Source organism: Salvelinus fontinalis, chromosome 42 (genome assembly GCF_029448725.1).
Source record: "Salvelinus fontinalis isolate EN_2023a chromosome 42, ASM2944872v1, whole genome shotgun sequence".
NCBI lineage: Eukaryota > Metazoa > Chordata > Actinopteri > Salmoniformes > Salmonidae > Salvelinus > Salvelinus fontinalis.
This window is the reverse complement of record NC_074706.1, coordinates 9237531-9255201: the sequence shown is the minus strand read 5'-3', so window position 1 is coordinate 9255201 and position 17671 is coordinate 9237531. Positions and strand designations below refer to the sequence as shown.

The 17671-nt window shown below is 44.0% G+C and overlaps 1 protein-coding gene across 8 annotated transcripts in view; it reads left to right on the top strand.

The window, feature by feature from the left end:
• Nucleotides 1–17671, top strand: part of LOC129841553 (WD repeat-containing protein 17-like) — a 40528-nt gene that overhangs the window by 696 nt on the left and 22161 nt on the right. For 3 of the 8 annotated variants that reach the window (XM_055909880.1, XM_055909881.1, XM_055909879.1), the window contains exon 1: nt 14137–14761. The exons of 1 other annotated variant lie outside the window; for it this stretch is intronic. In XM_055909880.1, coding sequence (XP_055765855.1) covers nt 14711–14761 — 51 coding nt within the window. In that variant the 5' untranslated portion in view covers nt 14137–14710. Of the gene's footprint in view, nt 1–8037; nt 8154–14136; nt 14762–17671 lie in introns of those variants that run through there. 4 more of the 8 variants (XM_055909886.1, XM_055909882.1, XM_055909887.1 and 1 more) reach the window with 4 other exon arrangements.

Below are 17671 nucleotides of genomic sequence, written 5' to 3'. Positions count from 1 at the left end.
TAAAAGCCAACCACTGCCAATGACATGTTGATGTGTTGAATGGCAAATGCATACAATCCTCATGTTCACCTGTGTTTTATGGTATCACACGTTGCTCTGCGTTTCGCATTGGCGCCTTGCTTGCAGTGGAACACTGCGTTCCCAGGTGAATTCTCTCTGTCTCGCCACACTGACAGCCAGCCGTGCCATACTCAGGGGTCTCTATTAACATTTCACATTGGCATTGTAGGCATTTAGCAGACGCTCTGATCCAGAGCGACTTACAGTCAGCGCATTCATCTTAGGATAGCTAAGTAGGACAACCACGTATCACAGTCATATTGACTCTGACGTTACACAGTACACTGTCATCAACCACCTGTCAGCAAATCACCACGTCGTTAAACATCTCCTAAACGGCCAGCGTCAGTTAGAGGAGAGGAGCGACGGAGACAGAATCCACTGAGGATACTGTAGCGAGTAACAGGTGTTTCGTTCTCACACATGAACTGACTGAATGAATTAAGACTAAGCTATTATTAGCTGCTAGTGGCTCTGCGTACTGTATCATCCAAGTACTGGAGAAGAGAAGAGCAAATAGACGCCATACTGTCCGATATACAGTCCAGCATGATATTGGGGAAATAGGGAGAGAAGCGTTTAAACGTGTCTGTTGATATAACCTAGTCTTGAGTCTGCAGAGGTTGTGTCCATCGTTACCCACAGGGTTCTTGATTGTCAACGTGACTGTGATCGTACAGGTGTGCAAAAGAGGATTTCATCTTTGTTCATTTTTGTCAGGGCTGGATGACATTATTTACAGGCTGATATATGTCACCTTTCACAGTACTGCCACTGTATTTATAAACGGTTGACCAATCGAGAGCTTGGGACTTTAAGGGTCTATCTGCATTTTTGACAAAATTGGGTTATTGACATAGCCTTGTTCTGTTCAATACTGCGTCACATTTCCTAAACAAAGTTAAAGAGTAACAATGTGCTTAACAAGTCGCATAAGAAGTTGCATGGACTCACTCTGTGTGCAATAATAGTGTTTAACAAGATTTTTTAATGACTACCTCATCTCTGTACCCCAAACATACAATTATCTGTGTAAGGTCCCTCAGTCGAGCAAAAAATTTCAAACACAGATTCAACCACAAATACCAGGGAGGTTTTCCAATGCCTTGCAAAGAAGGGCACCTATTGGTAAAATAAAAAAGCAGACATTGAAAATTCCTTTGAACATGGTGAAGTTATTAATTACACTTTGAAGGTATAGTATATCAATGCACCCAGTCACTACAAAGATACAGGCGTCCTTCCTAAGTCAGTTGCCGGAGAGGAAGGAAACCGCTCAGGAATTTCACGAGGCCAATGGTGACTTTAAACAGTTACAGAGTTTAATGGCTGTGATAGGAGAAAACTGAGGATGGATCAACAAAATTGTAGTTACTCCACAATACTAACCTAAATGACAGAGTGAAAAGAAGGAAGCCTGTACAGAATTAGAATTATAAAATAATAATGTGCAAATATTGTACAATCCAGGTGTGCAAAGCTCTTCGAGACTTACCCAGAAAGACTCACAGCTGTAATCGCTGACAAAGGTGATTCTAACATGTATTGACTCGGGTGTGAAAACTTACGTTAACAAGATATTTCTGTATTTAATTTTCAATAAATTTGCAAAAATGTATACAAACATGTTTTCACTTTGTCATCATGGGGTATTGTCTGTAGATGGGTGATGATTTTTTTATATTTTTTATCCATTTTGAATTCAGGATGTAACAGAACAAAATGTGGAATAAGTCATGTGGTATACCCTAATTCATGTTGTGAGGTTCAAAAGAATACCATATAATAATTGCTGACACCATTCAAACCAATGAGGGTTCTGAACTTAAAGCCAATTATCTCAGAACCATCTTGTTGCAGATAGAACCTTATCGTCCCAAGCTCTCCAAATGTAGATTTGGCTTATTGTTTTGTTGCACAGTATGTTGTAGCCTACCTATCACATGAGAATACCTCAGTTCAGATGCTGGCCTATTCTTCCATGTGTCAAGTGAGTTCATCTCTGTTTCTAACTGGATGTGTCTCAGCTAAACTAAGGATAGCACGGCGTTATGGAAAGTCTAATGATGGAGGATATTGTGGTGAACCATCTGCGTTAAGAGTTAGATCGGGGATACAGTGTCCCTCTGGTTTCATTTCGGTAGCACTTATAAACCACTCCCACAGGTCAACAGCATGGTCCAAGGAGGTGTTTGGTTTCCACTATGCATATTTCCATAGGTCCACACACAACACAGATCTGACACAACGTGAATGGCGTTCTCAGGTGGAAATAGTCAGACACACACACACACACAACCATAAATAATTCAATCTATTCAACTCAATCCATGGCATCTCACGCTCTAAGGTCAGGGGTCAGGGAGAAGAGAGAGGAAAGAGTATGGGTAATCGCCCTACCTACAGACATGCTACACACGACTCAGGTTCTTACTAGATAGTAGTGTGTCAGGGTGAGTGAATGGCTCCTGTAGCCTGTAGGCTAAGGTTGTGTCCCAAATGGCACCCTATTCCCTATGTAGTGCACTTTTTTTGCCATAGGACTTTAGTCAAAAGTAGTGCACTACATAGGGAAATAGGTTTCATTTGTGACACAGATTAGTTGATGTCAGGTGGCATTGAGTCTACCATGAGCACAGGACCAGACTTCAGCCAATAGGAAATCAGACTTAGTTCAGTATCCTCTGCAAGTCACTTTCACTAACAATCATGCTGATCCCCTTAGGGCACAGTGTGTGCGTGTGCGCGTGTGTGTGTGTGTGTGTGTGTGTGTGTGTGTGTGTGTGTGTGTGTGTGTGTGTGTGTGTGTGTGTGTGTGTGTGTGTGTGTGTGTGTGTGTGTGTGTGTGTGTGTGTGTGTGTGTGTGTGTGTGTGTGTGTGTGTGTGTGTGTGTGTGTGTGTGTGGATGGCAACTACGTAGACCTAGTCCTGTTCCACTCTCATGTAGCCACAACACTGCGAAATATCCATTTTGTAGCGTATGGAATTGGAAACTGGAATTTTAAGGCTGTATATTAACATTTTGAATTAAAACATTACGGCTGTTTGTTGCTTCTTCAAAGGATCAAGGATTTAGTGTCCATTTCTGTCCAGCAGTCCTTTCTTATAAATGGTTTTAATTTCTTTGAAATGCTTTGAATCTATACATAGCCTTACATGTAGATTAGTACATGTAGATTAGTACATGTAGATTAGTACCATGAGTACCAACATGTGAAGTTCATAGGAGCATATTAAATTGGATGTCAAATAAAAGATAAGACTATATATTTTTTTTAAATTAAGGCGTATATAAATCTTTCAACCATTTTACATCCTAAAAATTGTGAATAAGCAAAGACTTTGATTTCTGGTCAAACAGATGGAAGAGGGGTCTTAAAAAACATGTAACAGGAAAAAGTCTTAAAGTGAAATAATATCAACACTTATATTTGGTTTTGGAGAAATGTTTCTGCCTTCTGTAAGTTTAAGAAACACTGCCTTGTGCCTTGAAATTCCCGTCCCAAAAACGTATCTGTAAGACACTTTCTAATTTCTCTCCCTGATGAGGATAAGAAAAGTTCACAGAAGTAACAAGTAAAGGTAGACCTACCAATTAGTTATAGTTTTTTATGCATTATCAAGTGAATACAACTCTAAATTCTGTTACCAAATCAGTAACGGCTACAATCGGATTGGCTACAATCGGATGGGCTACAATCGGAAATCATAGTTGTCGCAAACCACAATTATTTTCACAAATTTGGACAGCACAGTACAGTAGAGTAGAGTACAGTAAAGAAAAGTAGAGTACAGTACACAGTAGAGCACACTAGAGTTGACTACACTATAATGTAAAGTACTGTAGTGTACTGAACTATACTCTACTTTGCTGTGCTGTACTGTACTGAACTCTGCTCTGCTCTACTGCACTGAACTCTGCTCTGCTCTACTGCACTGAACTCTGCTCTACTCTACTGTACTGAACCCTGCTCTACTCTACTCTACTGAACTCTACTCTACTGTACTGAACTGAACTCTGCTCTACTTTACTGTACTGTACTGAACCCTGCTCTACTCTACTGAACTCTACTGTACTGTACTGTACTGAACTCTGCTCTACTCTACTGTACTGAGCTCTGCTCTACTCTACTGAACTCTACTCCACTCTACTGTACTGAACTCTGCTCTACTCTACTGTACTGAACTCTGCTCTGCTCTACTCTACTCTACTGAACTCTACTCTACTGAACTCTGCTCTACTCTACTCTACTGTACTGAACTCTGCTCTACTCTACTCTACTGAACTCTACTCTACTGTACTGAACTCTGCTCTACTCTACTCTACTGAACTCTGCTCTGCTCTACTCTAATCTACTGTACTGAGCTCTGCTCTACTCTACTCTATTGAACTCTGCTCTGCTCTACTCTAATCTACTGTACTGAGCTCTGCTCTACTCTACTCTATTGAACTCTGCTCTGCTCTACTCTACTCTACTGTACTGTACTGAACTCTGCTCTGCTCTACTCTACTCTACTGTACTGAGCTCTGCTCTACTCTACTGAACTCTACTCTACTCTACTGTACTGAACTCTGCTCTACTCTACTGTACTGAGCTCTGCTCTACTCTACTGAACTCTACTCTACTGTACTGAACTCTGCTCTACTCTACTGAACTCTGCTCTGCTCTCCTCTACTCTACTGTACTGAGCTCTGCTCTACTCTACTGAACTCTACTCTACTCTACTGAACTCTGCTCTACTCTACTCTACTGTACTGTACTGAACTCTGCTCTGCTCTACTCTACTCTACTGTACTGAGCTCTGCTCGACTCTACTGAACTCTACTCTACTCTACTGTCCTGTACTGTACTGAACTCTGCTCTGCTCTACTGTACTGAACTCTGCTCTACTCTACTCTACTGTACTGTACTGAACTCTGCTCTGCTCTACTCTACTCTACTGTACTGAGCTCTGCTCTACTCTACTGAACTCTACTCTACTCTACTGTCCTGTACTGTACTGAACTCTGCTCTGCTCTACTGTACTGAACTCTGCTCTGCTCTACTCTACTCTACACTACTCTACTCTACTGTACTGAACTCTGCTCTGCTCTGCTCTACTCTACTCTACTCTACTCTACTCTACTGAGCTCTGCTCTACTCTACTGTACTGAACACTGCTCTACTCTACTGTACTGAGCTCTGCTCTACTGAACTCTACTGAGCTCTGCTCTACTCTACTCTACTGAACTCTGCTCTGCTCTACTCTACTCTACTGTACTGAGCTCTGCTCTACTCTACTGAACTCTACTCTACTCTACTGTACTGAACTCTGCTCTACTCTACTCTACTGAACTCTGCTCTGCTCTACTCTACTCTACTGTACTGAGCTCTGCTCTACTCTACTGTACTGTACTGAGCTCTGCTCTACTCTACTCTACTGAACTCTACTCTACTCTACTGTGCTGTACTGAGCTCTGCTCTACTCTACTCTACTGTACTGTACTGAACTCTGCTCTACTCTACTGTGCTGTACTGTACTGAATTCTACACTACTGAGCTCTTCTGTGCTGTACTTCGATGTTCAAACTTGTGAAACATAGACGTCTATGTGTCACGCCCTGACCATAGATTGCTTTGTATGTTTCTATGTTTTGTTTGGTCAGGGTGTGATGTGGGTGGGCATTCTATGTTGTATGTCTAGGTTGTCTATTTCTGTGTTTGGCCTGGTGTGGTTCCCAATCAGAGGCAGCTGTCTCTCGTTGTCTCTGATTGGGAGCCATATTTAGGTAGCCTGTTTTTCATTGTGTTTTGTGGGTGATTATTTTCTGTTGTTTGTCTGCACCATACAGAACTGTTTCGTTTTCGTTTCTGTCTTTCACGTTGTTATTTTGTATTTTCAGTGTTCAGTTGATTCATTAAATATTGACATGGACACATACCACGCTGCGCATTGGTCCTCCTCTTCTCATTCCAATTACGAGCATTACACTATGATTGGTCCGGTCCAGACCAACCAAATATGGTCTTGATTGGGGCCAGAAACACATTAAAGTAATAGTGTGTAGAATAATACGCAAATATGTGAAGGAGGATATTGCACATTTCTACCTTTGTGTACCTGGTTAGGATACATCACCATGAAGAGAATTACATTCATATCCATAATTATGCACTTCTCTATAGTACAGATCAGGGACCCATGATGAAATTCCGTTCCTGCAATTCCGTTACCGATTGTAAATCCACTTCACTTACTGTAGTTCAATACCAAAATATAATTTTTCAAAGTTAAGGTGTCATATCATAGCTGACACTCCATTATTTCTGCAGTCATCTTTGAATCTTAATTCAGAGCAGATATTTAACTTTGCACCTCTACAGTTCTTCCAGAAACTGTGTTTTAGCAAAATGTTCAGTGTAACTTGTTAAAAGTAGTCCTTGTGCATAGAGTTGTATGGTTTGTTAGACTTTTAAATCAATGTTTTTTTGTTTGGCATACATTTTAAAGTGAAAAATCTCATTGTCAGCGCAATTCCGTTACTGTGGAATTGCTCAAAAGCAACACTTTTCACAGATTATTGTCTGTTTCATTGCACAACTTTGATTGCCTCTTGTTTTTATATAACTCAAAATCAACCCTGAGAGAGAGAGAGAGAGAGAGAGAGAGAGAGAGAGAGAGAGAGAGAGAGAGAGAGAGAGAGAGAGAGAGAGAGAGAGAGAGAGAGAGAGAGAGAGAGAGAGAGAGAGAGAGAGAGAGAGAGAGAGAGAGAGTTTTTATTCTTGTCATAATTTGTTTTGGGAATGGAAATTCCATTACATTTCATGCCAATTAGATCTAATCTTCCTGAAATCAATTCAATGAAATTCCCAGAGTTAGAAGGAAAGGGGGGACTCTACGGCAAAGTGGAGACAGAGGCAGCATATGACTGGCATTTGTAGATCGTACTGCTGCAAGGTTGCAAAAACCTCTGGTCCTCTGGTGGCTAATTAAACCGTACTGCTGTTCTTCCCTTGGCAGTAAGGCAACGTGGCTGCAGCGATGTAGAGCCTTTGAAAACATCCCCAGCTTTCATGTGCAGAGCTGATTTAGGCCTAGGACTCTGAATAATATTACCCAGTGAACATGACCGCCGTCTTGCATTTTGTACTTCAGTCGTCTTCAAAAGCATTTGAATTCACTTGGTCGTCGTGAGGAATTGAATTCATTAGACTTGTTGATCATACATGCCAGGCGTCATACTAGAGAATGGGAGGGGTTCAAGAAAGGGATAAAATGTTGCAAAACTTTTAATTTAGGATGTGGACTGGTTCTTCCTGCTGTGCTCCTCTCCTTGGATTGTCCTTGACCTCTGTGACCAGTAACAAACCAACACCGCAGCAGTGTGTATGGCTTCCAGCCAAGTAGTCCTGCAGGACACGTCTCATCAACAGATTGGTGTAGCAGTCTAATGACCGGCTGTAGCTGTAGTATTTATAATGTAGCTTCATGGAGAGTGCATTGTCAGGCAACTAGGCAAAAAAAGCTGCTTTGTGGAAAAGAAGAGGACTTAGTCTATACTTAGTCTATACTTAAGCAATAAGGCCCGAGGAGGTGTGGTATATGGCAAATATACCACGGCTAAGGGCTGTTGTAATGCACTACGGAATGTTGAGTGCTTGGATACAGCCCTTAGCCGTGATATATTGGCCATATACCACAATACCTTATTGCTATTATAACTGGTTACCAATGTAATTAGACCAGTAAGTCATATTTTTTGTCATACCCACGGTATACTGTCTGATATGCCACAGCTTTCAGCCAATCAGCATTCAGGGCTCAAACCACCCGTTTTATAGTTATGATTTTATCATTCATACTCTGAATGGATGGCTTAACTCTTTCAGTAAGGATGAGCAACTTACACCTCTTTTTCTCACTCACACTCTCTGTCTCCTCTCCCTCTCCCCACTTCTCTATCTCTCCCCCGTCTCTCTTTTTCTCTCCCTCAAGCAGTGCTCAGTGCTACTTCAGTTGAACAGCCTTCCTGAGTCTGTCTCCATCGCCTAGGTAACGCTGCACCAAGTTTCCTCTCTGTCGCTCACCCCCGCAGCCGAGGGTGCTGGGATGTGAGTCCAATCACGAACATAGTCGTGGCATCACCGAACAAACCCACCTACACATCCATCCACCTCTCCTCCACCCATGTCCACCACATGACACACTTAGAAAAACACATATACCATTAAGTGACTTACAGTCATGCGTACATACATGTTTTTTAACATATGGGTGGACCGGGGAATCAAACCCACTATCATGGCGTTGCAAGCACTATGCTCTACCAACTGAGCTACCACTTGACTCTCCATCTAATCCATTCATTCATTAGTTGAAGGTACATATGTCATTCTCCTGCTAATTAGAGACGAGTGTGTCTCTAGTCATTACCGTATCTACTGTCCTGTCCGCACACACACATACATGGATGCCACAGGAGGTTGGTGGCACCTTAATTGGGGAGGATGGGCTTGTGGTAATGGCTGGAATGGTATCAAACACATGGGTTCTATGTGTGTGATGCCATTCCATTTGCTCCGAACGCACACTCCCGCTCACATCGCTCACATCACTCACATCTCTCTCTCTCTCTCTCTCTCTCTCTCTCTCTCTCTCTCTCTCTCTCTCTCGCTCTCTGTGTAAAATATCATATAAGGACCCTCCAAGCCCCCTCAACCAACCTCAGATCCTCAGATGAGTTTAGAGACCAATCCCATACTCAAAGTCAGGAATATCTCTATCTCCAGAAACCTGTCTTTTTCCACCATCATTGTCATGCTGATTGAGGCTTTCTAATAGAGATCGCTAGCCTCTCTAGACCCAGTGAGGGATCTCTCCACTGTGTCCTTATCAGCAGGGGCCATTATGCTGATTGCATTGTTACCATTATCTGACGGAGGAGAGAGCCAGCTCCACAGGAGACTGGAGCTGGGGATGACAAGGGGGGACGGTGGGTCCCTGCTAGAGGTTGTGCCGGGTTAGTTAGGTGGTTGTGGGTGAGGTGTGCAGTCAGTGAGGTGTGCAGTCAGGCGGTTAGGGTGAGGAAGTGTGTAGGTACTTGTGTAGGTACTTGTATGTTTGTGTGTGTGTGCATTGTTTATTTATTTTTTTATTTCACCTTTATTTAACCAGGTAGGCAAATTGAGAACACATTCTCATTTACAATTGCGACCTGGCCAAGATAAAGCAAAGCAGTTCGACACATACAACAACACATAGTTACACATGGAGTAAAACAAACATACAGTCAATAATACAGTGAAAAATAAGTCTATATACAATATGAGCAAGTGAGGTGAGATAAGGGAGGTGAAGGCAAACAAAATATATATATAAATTAATAAAAATATAAAAAGACCATGGTGGCAAAGTAAATACAATATAGCAAGTAAAAAAAAGAAAAAAGTAGAGATAGAAAAAAGTAGAGATAGAAATAATGGGGTGCAAAGGAGCAAAATAAATAAATAAATAAATACAGTAGGTAAAGAGGTAGTTGTTTGGGCTAAATTATAGATGGGCTATGTACAGGTGCAGTAATCTATGAGCTGCTCTGACAGCTGGTGCTTAAAGCTAGTGAGGGAGATAAGTGTTTCCAGTTTCAGAGATTTTTGTAGTTCGTTCCAGTCATTGGCAGCAGAGAACTGGAAGGAGAGGCGGCCAAAGGAAGAATTGGTTTTGGGGGTGACCAGAGAGATATACCTGCTGGAGCGCGTGCTACAGGTAGGTGCTGCTATGGTGACCAGCGAGCTGAGATAAGGGGGGACTTTACCTAGCAGGGTCTTGTAGATGACCTGGAGCCAGTGGGTTTGGCGACGAGTATGAAGCGAGGGCCAGCCAACGAGAGTGTACAGGTCGCAGTGGTGGGTAGTATATGGGGCTTTGGTGACAAAACGGATGGCACTGTGATAGACTGCATCCAATTTATTGAGTAGGGTTTTGGAGGCTATTTTGTAAATGACATCACCGAAGTCGAGGATTGGTAGGATGGTCAGTTTTACAAGGGTATGTTTGGCAGCATGAGTGAAGGATGCTTTGTTGCGGAATAGGAAGCCAATTCTAGATTTAACTTTGGATTGGAGATGTTTGATGTGAGTCTGGAAGGAGAGTTTACAGTCTAACCAGACACCTAGGTATTTGTAGTTGCCCACATATTCTAAGTCAGAGCCGTCCAGAGTAGTGATGTTGGACAGGCGGGCAGGTGCAGGCAGCGATCGGTTGAAGAGCATGCATTTAGTTTTACTTGGATTTAAGAGCAAATGGAGGCCACGGAAGGAGATTTGTATGGCATTGAAGCTCGCCTGGAGGGTTGTTAACACAGTGTCAAAAGAAGGGCCAGAAGTATACAGAATAGTGTCGTCTGCGTAGAGATGGATCAGAGAATCACCAGCAGCAAGAGCGACATCATTGATGTATACAGAGAAGAGAGTCGGTCCAAGAATTGAACCCTGTGGCACCCCCATAGAGACTGCCAGAGGCCCGGACAACAGACCCTCCGATTTGACACACTGAACTCGATCAGAGAAGTAGTTGGTGAACCAGGCGAGGCAATCATTAGAGAAATCAAGGCTGTCGAGTCTGCCGATGAGGATGTGGTGATTGACAGAGTCAAAAGCCTTGGCCAGGTCAATGAATACGGCTGCACAGGATTGTTTCCTATCGATGGCGGTTAAGATATCGTTTATGACCTTGAGCGTGGCTGAGGTGCACCCATGACCAGCTCTGAAACCAGATTGCATAGCGGAGAAGGTATGATGGGATTCGAAATGGTCGGTAATCTGTTTGTTGACTTGGCTTTCGAAGACCTTAGAAAGGCAGGGTAGGATAGATATAGGTCTGTAGCTGTTAGGGTCAAGAGTGTCCCCCCCTTTGAAGTGGGGGATAACCGCAGCTGCTTTCCAATCTTTGGGAATCTCAGATGACACGAAAGAGAGGTTGAAAAGGCTAGTAATAGGGGTGGCAACAATTTCAGCAGATAGTTTTAGAAAGAAAGGGTCCAGATTATCTAGCCCGGCTGATTTGTAAGGGTCCAGATTTTGCAGCTCTTTCAGAACATCAGCTGACTGTATTTGGGAGAAAGAGAAATGGGGAAGGCTTGGGCGAGTAGCAGAGGGGAGGGCAGTGCTGTTGACCGGGGTAGGGGTAGCCAGGTGGAAAGCATGGCCAGCCGTAGAAAAATGCTTATTGAAATTCTCAATTATAGTGGATTTGTCGGTGGTGACAGTGTTTCCTATCTTCAGTGCAGTTGGAAGCTGGGAGGAGGTGTTCTTATTCTCCATGGACTTTACAGTGTCCCAGAACTTTTTTGAATTTGTGTTGCAGGAAGCAAATTTCTGCTTGAAAAAGCTAGCCTTGGCTTTTCTAACTGCCTGTGTATATTGGTTTCTAGCTTCCCTAAAAAGTTGCATATCACGGGGGCTGTTCGATGCTAATGCAGAACGCCATAGGATGTTTTTCTGTTGGTTAAGGGCAGTCAGGTCAGGAGAGAACCAAGGGCTATATCTGTTCCTGGTTCTAAATTTCTTGAATGGGGCATGCTTATTCAAGATGGTGAGGAAGGCATTTAAAAAAAATATCCAGGCATCCTCTACTGGCGGGATGAGATCAATATCCTTCCAGGATACCCCGGCCAGGTCGATCAGAAAGGCCTGCTCGCTGAAGTGTTTCAGGGGGCGTTTGACAGTGATGAGTGGAGGTCGTTTGACCGCTGACCCATTACGGATGCAGGCAATGAGGCAGTGATCGCTGAGATCTTGGTTGAAAACAGCAGAGGTGTATTTGGAGGGCAAGTTGGTTAGAATGATATCTATGAGGGTGCCCGTGTTTACGGAATTGGGGTGGTACCTGGTAGGTTCATTGATAATTTGTGTGAGATTGAGGGCATCAAGCTTAGATTGTAGGATGGCTGGGGTGTTAAGCATGTTCCAATTTAGGTCGACTAGCAGCACGAGCTCTGAAGATAGATGGGGGGCAATCAGTTCACATATGGTGTCCAGAGCACAGCTGGGGGCAGAGGGTGGTCTATAGCAGGCGGCAACGGTGAGAGACTTGTTTTTAGAGAGGTGGATTTTTAAAAGTAGAAGTTCAAATTGTTTGGGAACAGACCTGGATAGTAAAACAGAACTCTGCTGGCAATCTTTGCAGTAGACTGCAACACCGCCCCCTTTGGCCGTTCTATCTTGTCTGAAAATCTTGTAGTTGGGGATGAAAATGTCAGAATTTTTGGTGGTCATTCTAAGCCAGGATTCAGACACGGCTAAAACATCCGGGTTGGCAGAGTGTGCTAAAGCAGTGAACAAAACAAACTTAGGGCGGAGGCTTCTAATGTTAACATGCATGAAACCAAGGCTATTACGGTTACAGAAGTCATCAAAAGAGAGCGCCTGGGGAATAGGAGTGGAGCTAGGTACTGCAGGGCCTGGATTCACCTCTACATCACCAGAGGAACAGAGTAGGAGTAGGATAAGGGTACGGCTAAAAGCTATGAGAATTGGTCGTCTAGAACGTCTAGAACAGAGAGTAAAAGGACGTTTCTGGGGGCGATAAAATAGCTTCAAGGAATAATGTACAGACAAAGGTATGGTAGGATGTGAATACAGTGGAGGTAAACCTAGGTATTGAGTGATGATGAGAGAGATATTGTCTCTAGAAACATCATTGAAACCAGGTGATGTCATCGCATATGTGGGTGGTGGAACTGAAAGGTTGGATATGGTATAGTGAGCAGGGCTAGAGGCCCTACAGTGAAATAAGCCAATAAACACTAACCAGAACAGCAATGGACAAGGCATATTTACATTAAGGAGAGGCATGCTTAATCGAGTGATCAATAAGGGTCCAGTGAGTAGAGGTTGGTTGGGGTCACGGCGATCCAGACAGCTGGCCGGGTAGATGGCTATCGGTAGCAAGATAGCATAGGATGGAGGTCTATTTTTAGACACCTCGTGCGTTTCCGGTAGATTAGTGGGGTTCCGTGTCTTGTAGAGGGGATCAATCCAATTGGCAAAATAGATATAGTGACCCAAGAAAAAATAAAATAAAATTTTCCGATATACTTATTCAGATAGCAGCCGATAAGACAGCTAACGATTAGCAGGCCCCAGATGAGCGTTCAGGTAACGTCGCGACGGAGGTGCCAGTTGGATAACTCCCTCGGGCAGATAACGTCGGCAGTCAATCGTGAAGGCCCGGTGGGGCTCCGTATCTGCAGCAAAAAAAAAAAAACGGGTCCGGATAGGTGACTGTAGCCCAGGAATGGCTTATGGAACTCCTCAGCTGGCTAACTCCGGAATAATTTAAGTTTGCTCCGGGATCGACGTAAGCCAATAGTCACACGGTTTGCAGCTAGCTAGCTGCGAAATCAAGGTGCAAATGTCCAGAGCCTGCGGCTGAAATCCGGGGAAACTGAGAGAAAAAAAGGCCCGGTATGCTCCGGTCCGAGTCGCGTTGCACAAAAGTGATTATCGAGCTAAAGGAATAGCTGATGACCACAACGTGGGCAGCTGAAACACCAACGCTAGCCAGCAAGCCGGCTAACTTCTGGGCAGCTTCAGATTAGCTTTCGGCTAGCTTTCGGCTAGCTTCTGGTTAGCTTTCTGGCTAACTTCTGATTAGCCCCTGGTTAGCTTCCACTGTGGATTTTCAGATTTGAGGTAAATAATACTTTTTTTGTTGAAATTGGTGAGGCGGGTTGCAGGAAAGCTTTTGTAGTTGAGTTCTTGGATAATAAAAAATATAAAAGATATGCGAAGAAGGTGTAAATATATATGTAAATATATATATACAGGACAAGACAGTACGAGGACAAAAATGACGTCTGAACTGCTAAGCCATCTTGGAACTTGGAACATTGTGCATGTGTATAGGTAGGGGATTTATCATCATGGTACATGAGTAGGTTCACAGATGTATGTGTGAATTGGGCTGTGTGTGTATGTGTGTATGTGTGTATGTGTGTGTGTGTGTGGGTGTGTGAGGGGGAGTTATAAGGCAAGTCATTTTAATACAGGGAGCTGCAGTTGCCTGGCTACCGGCGGGGGCTGCACTTGTCTCCCCCACACACACAACTACGCTGCACCAGTCAATGAGTGCAGACACACATACACACACAGTCATACACACATGCACACATACACACACCCCTCCGTCTCTATCTCTGAGACGTACACACAAGGCTCCTCTCTCTTCACTCGCCGGCTCTGTCTTCGCTGTGACAACATCACCACACCTCAGCTCTGTAAGCTTAGCTAGCTACCTTGCCTCTAACAGAGAACCTTGTCAATCTGTTAGCTAGCGAGAACCTTGTCAATCTGTAAGCTAGCTACCTTCCCTCTAACAGAGAGCCTTGTCAATCTGTTAGCTAGCTATCTTCCCTCTAACAGAGAGCCTTGTCAATCTGTTAGCTAGCTACCTTCCCTGTAACAGAGAGCCTTGTCAATCTGTTAGCTAGCTACCTTCCCTGTAACAGAGAGCCTTGTCAATCTGTTAGCTAGCTACCTTCCCTGTAACAGAGAGCCTTGTCTGTAACAGAGAGCCTTGTCAATCTGTTAGCTAGCTACCTTCCCTGTAACAGCGAGCCTTGTTAATCTTGCTTTGGAGAGACTGGAGGGTGAAGGGATCCTTCTGGAAAATGGACACAGACAATCTGGAGTGGTACATTAAGAACGATGCCGACGTGAAGGTAGGGAAAAGAGGGGAGGGGGAGATAGAACCACGGGAGGAGAGAGAAGGGGAGGAGTCAAGCTGTGTTTTGTCTATGTGTTTTGTCTATGCGTTTTGTCGATGTGTTTTGTCTATGTACGTGCTCACAGGTTCTGTTATCTTCTGTTTCTGTCTGGTTGAGACAGGAGACAGATTATGATCTACAGGACTTTAATGAGGACCAACCAACCTTTTGATACAGGATGCAGGAACTGTCACCTGTTATAAAGCGAAGGGCGCTAGGGTAGACAGCATCCAAAGGTTTAAGAGTAGTGGAACTGGCACGAAAGTTGAGTGTACAACTTTCTGTCAGACAGGACACAATGTGTGCTTTCTGATGGTGTCAAGTCAATTTACCTTGATATTACTAAAGGTGTCCCACAGGGGTCGATTTTGGGACCTGTCCGCTTTACTATTTATATAAATAATATTGGTCTATCTGCAAAGACCTGTAACGTTCATCTGTATGCAGATTTCACTGTTCTGTACACTACTGCCGCTACGGCTGACCAGGCTATGTTGGAGCTGCAATTTGATTTTGTCTCCTTGCAGAAGGACCTTGTCGATTTAAAATTGGTACTTAAAGCCGGAAAAACTAAATGTATGCTGTTTTCTAATTCTCGTAGAAATTTTTGAGATGCCTTACACATTTATGCATTGGATGGTTCTTTCATCAGGCAGGTTCCGGCCTATAATTATCTGGGCTTTTGGATTGACAGTAATTTGACGTTTAAAAAACGTACGGTGACACCATTTATCGGAATGCAGCAGCAACTACTCTTAAACCTTTGGATGCCGTCCACCACAGAGCCCTTCACTTTATCACAGGTTACAGTTTTACTACGCATCACTTCATCCTGTATCAAAAGGTTGGCTTGTCCTCGTTAGAGTCCCCTAGATCACGTCATTACTCCCTTTTTGCTTACAAAGCCAGCATATTGAGCAACAACCGTCCTGGTATAGGGACACCGATCCCGTAGAGGTTCCGACCTACCAAACGTACTGTTCAAAATTAAAAATGTGCGACACCAAACCCGTTCACAGGGATAGTTAACTCTCAAGGTTCAACTAGTACTTATTGATCTAAGTAAATCCTCCTTCAGTTTCAGTCCACCCCATTTTTGGAATAGCCTACAAAACTCACTACATGTACACCTTGACTCTCTGGCGCCTGTAGGGCAATTCAGGACTTTAATGTTGAATGAATCTAATGATAATTGAAACTCTTTGGATTTCATGTAAATAATTGTATTTGTGGTGTTTGAAGCTGTAGTGTTGATTCTGTAATTTGTAGTTTATTTTATTTGTATTGATCATTTTGAATATGTTGTATTGTTGTCCTCAGGGCACCATGGCAAATGAGACTCTGGTCTCTATGGGTTCCCCTGAATAAACAACAGTTCAATACAAAAAAATAGAAGAGAGAGAGAGAGAGAGAGAGAGAGAGAGAGAGAGGGGGAAGGAGAGAGAAGAGAGAGAGAGAGACAGAGAGAGAAAGGAGAGAGGAGAGGAGAGAGAGAGAGAGGAGAGAGAGGGAGAGAGAGAGAGAGAGAGAGGAGAGAGAGAGAGAGAGAGAGAGAGAGAGAGAGAGAGGAGAGAGGAGAGAGTGAGAGAGAGAGAGGAGAGGAGCGAGAGCGAGAGAGAGAGAGGAGAGAGAGAGAGAGAGGAGAGAGAGAGGAGAGAGAGAGAGAGGAGAGAGAGGAGAGAGAGAGAGAGAGAGAGAGAGGAGGAGAGAGAGAGAGAGAGAGGAGAGAGAGAGAGAGAGAGAGAGAGGGAGAGGAGAAGAGAGAGAGATGAGAGAAGAGAGAGAGAGAGAGAAGAGAGGAGAGAGAGAGAGAGAGGAGAGAGAGGAGAGGAGGGAGAGAGAGAGAGAGAGAGAGAGAGAGATGTAAATAGGGGGAATCTGACTGTCTCAAGGCTGTTGCTGTTGCTGTTGCTGTGTGGCTCCTCTGTGTGGTGCCAACATCAACCCAACAAAAAAAGAAACATCCCTTTTTCAGGACCCTGTCTTTCAAAGATAATTCGTAAAAATCCAAATAACTTCACAGCTCAGACTGTCCGCAATAGGCTGAGAGAGGCTGGACTGAGGGCTTGTAGGCCTGTTGTAAGGCAGGTCCTCACCAGACAACACCGGCAACACCGTTGCCTATGGGCACAAACCCACCGTGGCTGGACTAGACAGGACTAGCAGAAAGTGCTCTTCACTGATGAGTCGTGGTTCTGTCTCACCAGGGGTGATGGTTGGATTTGCATTTATCGTCGAAGGAATGAGCGTTACACCGAGACCTGTACTCTGGAGTGGGATTGATTTGGAGGTGGATGGTCCATCATGATATGGGGCGGTGTGTCACAGCTTCATCGGACTGAGCTTGTTGTCATTGCAGGCAATCTCAACGCTGTGCGTTACAAGGAAGACATCCTCTTCCCTCATGTGGTACCCTTCCTGCAGGTTCATCCTGACATGACCCTCCAGCATGACAATGCCACCAGCCATACTGCTTGTTCTGTGTGTGATTTCCTGCAGACAGGAATGTCAGTGTTCTGCCATGGCCAGCAAAGAACCCGGATGATCTCAATTCATTGATCGGAGGGTGAGGGCTAGAGCCATTCCCCCCAGAATGTCCGGGAACTTGCAGGTGCCTTGGTGGAAGAGTGGGGTAACATCTCATAGCAAGAACTGGCAAATCTGGTGCAGTCCACGAGGAGGAGATGCACTGCAGTACTTAATGCAGCTGGTGGCCACACCAGATACTGACTGTTACTTTTGATTTTAACCCCCCCTTTGTTCAGGGGCACATTATTCCATTTCTGTTAGTCACATGTCTGTGGAACCTGTTCAGTTTATGTCCCAGTTGTTGAATCTTGTTATGTTCATACAAATATTTACACA